The sequence below is a fragment of the Protobothrops mucrosquamatus genome, unplaced genomic scaffold (assembly GCF_001527695.2).
Source record: "Protobothrops mucrosquamatus isolate PMUCROS unplaced genomic scaffold, P.Mucros_1.0 scaffold2140, whole genome shotgun sequence".
Taxonomy (NCBI): domain Eukaryota; kingdom Metazoa; phylum Chordata; class Lepidosauria; order Squamata; family Viperidae; genus Protobothrops; species Protobothrops mucrosquamatus.
The window spans coordinates 361994-367963 of record NW_015388239.1 but is presented as its reverse complement, the minus strand read 5'-3'; the positions used below and the strand labels follow the sequence as shown (position 1 = coordinate 367963).

The 5970-nt window shown below is 42.8% G+C and overlaps 1 protein-coding gene across 1 annotated transcript in view; it reads left to right on the top strand.

Moving 5' to 3' along the window:
• The window catches only part of CLSPN (claspin), a 43353-nt gene that overhangs the window by 10204 nt on the left and 27179 nt on the right, over positions 1-5970 (top strand). The window contains exon 8 of the mRNA XM_029285729.1: positions 5461-5569. Within this exon, the coding sequence (XP_029141562.1) occupies positions 5461-5569 (109 nt within the window). The remainder of the gene's footprint in view (positions 1-5460; positions 5570-5970) is intronic.

Sequence of the window (5970 nt, the reverse complement as noted above, 5' to 3'; positions counted from 1 at the left end):
AGAAGCGCCGATCAGCTGGAATGTTGCAGCCTCTCCAGGGTCTTGTGATTTACATTCAGATGCTTGGCAACTGATTCATATTTATGACGGTCACAGTGTCCCAGGGTCATGTGAAGGGACCAAAACCTGCTGCAACCACCCAGCAGATGGGGGGAATAAAAACCAAACACCCCCCACCCCACCCCCGCTGCCAATCCTCAACAGAAATGCTCACAACAATGAAAACCTCAAACAGGAGGAAGAGCACCACCGGGTGGGCAGGCAGGTGTGTTGCTCGGCTGTGGCTCGGGGGTCGCTTTTTTCAGTGCCATTGTAACTGCGAACAGTCACTAAGCAAACTGTTGTAAGTCAAGGACTTTATCACTTTTTTCCTTTTTTTTTTTTGTCATCAAGTTTTTGACACCTTGCTAGGCGACGGGTGGTATTCAGATATTGCCATATCCTAAAAGTGGTACAATGGGTGAAAAGGTTGAAAAGCCCTGACGTAGAGCACATTATTGCAATAATCCAGCCATGATTATTTATTTCATATAGATCCCTTCTTTTGTACTCTGTATACCTTCAGCTTGCTTGTCTCACATTTTGAACTGACTTGAGTTCAAGGGAAAGGAGGATGTTGCTGATTTATCCCTGTCTTGGTAAACAGATCAATGAAAACTCAACCCAACTTATTCAAAGAAGAGAGCGTGACAGGGAATCCCAGTGTCGGCTGCCATAACCATGGGAAAGAACAGTCTCTCCAGCCAGGAACATTGGATCTGCCAATTTCAGGTTTTGCAAATCCTTTGGCTGCCGGCAGCTCTCCTGCAGAGGAAACGGAACATTTGATGGGAGATTGCTCTGAAGAAGATAAGCAGAACGATGATTTCCAAACAGAATTTAGGGACGATCTGAATTCTGAGAAAGAAGGAGAGCTCAATGAAGTCCCTGCTGAGTCCATCAAACCACCGGAGGAGAAACTGGAAGGAGATATAGTTGAAGAAAGAGAGGCACAATCATTAGAATTGCCTGTGCTACCCCAAGAACCCATTCAAGACTTGGAGCCACTGGTGGAAATTCCTAGCGACAAAATAAAAAAGGCCAGATTGGATCGGCTACGGAAGCTGGGGGTGGATCTGAGTATTAAGCCTAAGCTATGTTCTGGCATGGAGTCGTTTATTGATCTTGATGAACCTGAACCCAACAGAGGTATGGTAACCCTGAACCTGGTTTGATTGCTGCTCTGTATCTAGCTGTGCTAAGTCTCTTTGTGTAGAAGCCCCTCCGTGCAATTTATTCTGAGAGGTTTGCGGAGAGGTAGGAAAGACATGTTGTGTGGCATTTTTTCCTAAACTGTCTGCTGTTCTTGGCTTCTTCATTTTTTGGTACTGAATCATAGCAGCAGCAATTGATCCTTTATCAAAGATGATGCCATAGTGTGTCCAATCAGTTCACCAAGCTCACATATAGATAGTCCTTGACTTAACAACTCTGTTGATATAGATATCGTGATAATCATTATGGCACACAGCAGTTGCAAGAAGAGAAAGAAATGAAAAAAACACATTTTTTTCTATTGCAAACACTTCCTATTATGATCGACTTGGGCAGTTTCTAATTTGCAGAAGTTAAGATAAATTTGATCCTTCTTAGTAGGTGGAGGATACCATTTGCGGTATCATTCAAACAACAGGATTACTCTTAAATGAAAAAAATGTTTGAGCATCTTTTATCTTGGGTCTTGATGTTAGATCTGTGGTGCTTTATGATTTGTTCAAGAGAAAAACTTGTTTTCTCCCATCTGCAACAGAAATATAAAGAAACCTAGCAGATAACTTTGCAGAATTGAGTTATGGGCAAATCCATTGTTGAACTGGCTTTTAAAAACTGAAAAAGTTATAATTGCAGTACAGATGATTCTAGTAAAATTATTTTTGCATATTTATTTTTGTCTGTGTGGATTTTGTAGAACTGGAAGCTTTGAAAGAACGCTTTGTAAAGCATGCATTTCACACAGCCCAGCCAAAGACGGAACGAACGGTGAGCTTGAATATTATTCGTAAAGAAATGATGAATGATGGCAAAGAGGAGTTGAAAGCAGACGTGGTGCCAGTAACGCTGGCCACAGAGATGGTAGAGGATGCAGCCCGGACCAAACCAGGTATGTTTAGCACCGATTCAAGGTTTAATGTATAGGATTGGTTCTCTTGGAACCAGGATGCTTGATACAAAGGGAGCCCTACCATTTATCGGTGAATCAAACAAATTCTCTTTGGCGTGAGTTGGACTTCAGCTCTATGCGGTCTAGGAAGTTATAAAACTTGAAGTCTAGCTCATCTGTGTCATGCGAACACAGACACCAGCATAGGAATAGTCAGATATAAAAACCAGGCACTTATTACCATCTTTGGTGGACATGCTCTAAAGCCAAAATATTCTGGTTAAGAATACATACGTGGTTAGAGAAGACGACTAAAAAACGTAATAGATTTTAAGCCAGAATTATTTTTGTTAGGCATAATTGTAGGAAATTTTGAGAAAGAGTGCATATATTTAATTTTACATATATTAACTGCAGCAAGAATTGTATTCGCTCAACATTGGAAAAATGAAGATTTACCAACGGAGGAAGAGTTAATTAAAATAAATCTTAGATTGTGCAGAAATGGATAGATTGACATTGAAAATGAAAGAGCAAGATGATTCAGTTTATTTTAGAACAGTGGTTCTCAACCTTTTTAATGCCGCGACCCCAACCGGTCGTAAGTCGAGGACTAAACCGGTCGTAAGTCGAGGACTAAACCGGTCGTAAGTCGAGGACTAAACCGGTCGTAAGTCAAGGACTTTCCCTGCCCGGGAGCGCCATGCATGCATGGTTCCGCCCCCTGCGCCGGCTGAGGCGTAGCTGGCAAGCGGCAGAGACGGAGCAGGCCAACCACCAGCTGGCCCAGCCCAAGGGAGGTAAGGCACCCACCAGAAAAGGGGAAAAAAATGGCGGACAAAAAAAAATGGCGGACAGCCTTGCTTGGCGACCCCCGTGAAATGGTCGATCGACCCCAAATGGGGTCCCGACCCACAGGTTGAGAACCACTGTTTTAGAACATGGGATACCTTTTATCAATGGCTAGAAAAACGAGGTAGAGAGAAAGGAATTTAATATGTATTAGTAAGTTAAATGTTGGAACCCAGACAATATGTTGCTGATAAAATATTAAGCACCTGTGATTATAAAAAAATTGCTTGACGCAATCTTTTTCTGACTTGAAAATTTTCAACCCAAAGGTTTTTTCATAGTTCTATTTCATTCATCAAGAAAGTTTTTTTTTAAATCTATCTATCTATTAGGAAAAACTGTTTTGCCATCAACATGCAAATTCCAAATAAAGAGAAAGAATACTTCAAGCCTGTCTCAGTGCAGATAGTCCTTGTTTAGTGACTGCCTCATTTGGCAACTGTTCACAGTTACGAGGGTGATGAAAAAGTAACCTTATTAAAAATGACACACAAAGTTTTTGGGAAACGTTTAAGACGATCATTACTGGATAGAAAGAAGGACAAAGGCTACAATTATATTTTTTTCATCTTTTTTCTTTTAATTTCTTTCTCGTTCCTCCATTTCCTATTTTCTACCTTTGTTCTTGTTCGTTTTGTGCATCTCGTTGTACTGAAAATTTCTAATAAAAAATAGAAACTTCAGAAAAACTAACTTTACAACCCATCCTTGCCTCTACGACCTTCACAGGTCCATACAGCAAAGGAAAACCGAAAGTGTGGTCATAAGCACAGCTGCGGTTTCACTTAGCAACCGCTTCACTCCATGGCCAAATTGCTGGTCCCAAGTTTGGTCATTAAACAAGGACTAGCCCAGAGGTAGGCAACCTTGGCTCTTTTATGACTCGTGGACTTCAACTCCCAGAATTCCTGAGCCAGCCTGGCTCAGCTTGGAAACCTCTCTCTTTCCCCTCAGCATGGCTGGCTCAGGAATTCTGGGAGTTGAAGTCCACGAGTCATAAAAGAGCCAAGGTTGCCTGCCTCTGGGCTAGCCATACATGTATTTAAGTCTTTCTCTGTTAGACTATATTAAGTACTGCAGGGGTCATCTTGTCCCCAAGAATACAGAACCCTTTGGGTCTTGTTCTAAAGCAGGGGCCTTCNGCAGCTCCACAGTGAGAGTCAGCGACTTGTTAGAGGTATAAAAAAGACCCTATAATGCTTTTAAGAGACCCTATAATGCTTTTAAGACAGGGCTTTTCAACCAGTGGTACGGGTACCACCTGTGGTACATTGGCACCTGCCAGGTGGTACGCGACCATCCTAAAAAAATGGTAGTGTGGGAGGGGAATGAGCTGAACCAGTGGCAGCACTGCACAAGCCTGAGCGGGAGATGGCTGGAGCTGCAGGGCTGTCAGGGCTCAGTGGAAGCGCCAGGATCAGCGACAGGCTCCAGCTGGAGCTCGGCGCTGATCCTGGTGCTTCTGCTGAGCCCTGAAAAAGCGCCGACAGCTGGAATATTGCAGCATTCCAGGGTCTTGTGATTTACATTCAGATGCTTGGCAACTGATTCATATTTATGACGGTCCCAGTGTCCCAGGGTCATGTGAAGTGACCAAAACCTGCTGCAACCACCCAGCAGACGGGGGGGAATAAAAACCAAACACCCCCCCACCCCACCCCCACTGCCAATCCTCAACAGAAATGCTCACAACAATGAAAACCTCGGACAGGAGGAAGAGCGCAGCCGGTTGGGCAGGCAGGTGTCTTGCTCGGCTGTGGCTCGGGGGGCACTTTTTTCAGTGCCATTGTAACTTCAAACAGTCACTAAGCGAACTGTTGTAAGTCGAGCACTACCTGTACTTTATCACTTTTTTCATATATTTTTTTGGTCATCAAGTTTTTGACACCTTGCTAGGCGACTGGTGGTACTCGGATGTTGCCATATCCTAAAAGTGGTACAATAGGTGAAAAGGTTGAAAAGCCCTGTTTTAAGACACCCCAGGGGCAATTTTCATACAGCACTGTAATTGTGCCCCCCAAAAAGTACTCTGTTGACAAGCCATTTGTGTAATTTACCTAAGAAAACACATCAAATTCAATCAAGATGGACTCGGTTCTTTGTGATCCCACAGACCTTCTCCAATCTACGTCCGCATCGGCCCTTCCTTCTGGTCTTGCAAAGGTGCATCCATCATGCTGGAATCAGTTCTGTAAACTGATTCTGGTTGTTCTTTTCCTTCCACCTTTCTCACCATTATGGACTTCTCAAGGCAGCCAGGTCTTCACATAATACAGCACATTCAAAAAGTATTCCTTCCCTTTCGTCAGTTTTGTTAACGCTGCAGCCTGATTCTGCAGTTATTGAAATTCATTTTTCTCTCTTATTAATCTACACTCGAGACATAAAAGTGATCTTGTGATACGGTCGTAATGCAATTAATGGTTTGCTTGGGTTGATTTCCTTCTTCTACTTTTTTTTAATGGTAGAAGCTGCAATGACACTACCTTATTACCTGCCAGAGGCCAAAAGTGTGCAGGAATTCTTCAAGCACAAACCTCGTCCTTCTTTCCAAGGAAGTGCAATGACTTTGCTGAAGTAAGTCCAATTTCCTTTTATTCCTATTCTTTTAACTTCTCACCGTTCTTTGCTGACACCGTTGGAACAGCATAAGTTTATTTATTTATTTATTTATTTATTTATTTATTATTCGAATTTATATCCCGCCCTTCTCCTTACGGACTCAGGGCGGCTGACAATCGATTAAAAAACACCAATAACAATTACAAAATTAAAATTAATTAAAAAGAAATATTTAAATATTGTCTGATTAAAATATAATTAAAACCCCTCTAAAAATTGCCCTAGGCCAGTCCCGCTTGTTGGAATAGCCATGTCTTAAGGGCGCGGCGGAAGGAAGGGAGATCAGGGATCACCCTGATCTCTGGGGGCAGCTCATTCCAGAGGGTGGGAGCTCCCACAGAGAAGGCCCTCCCCCT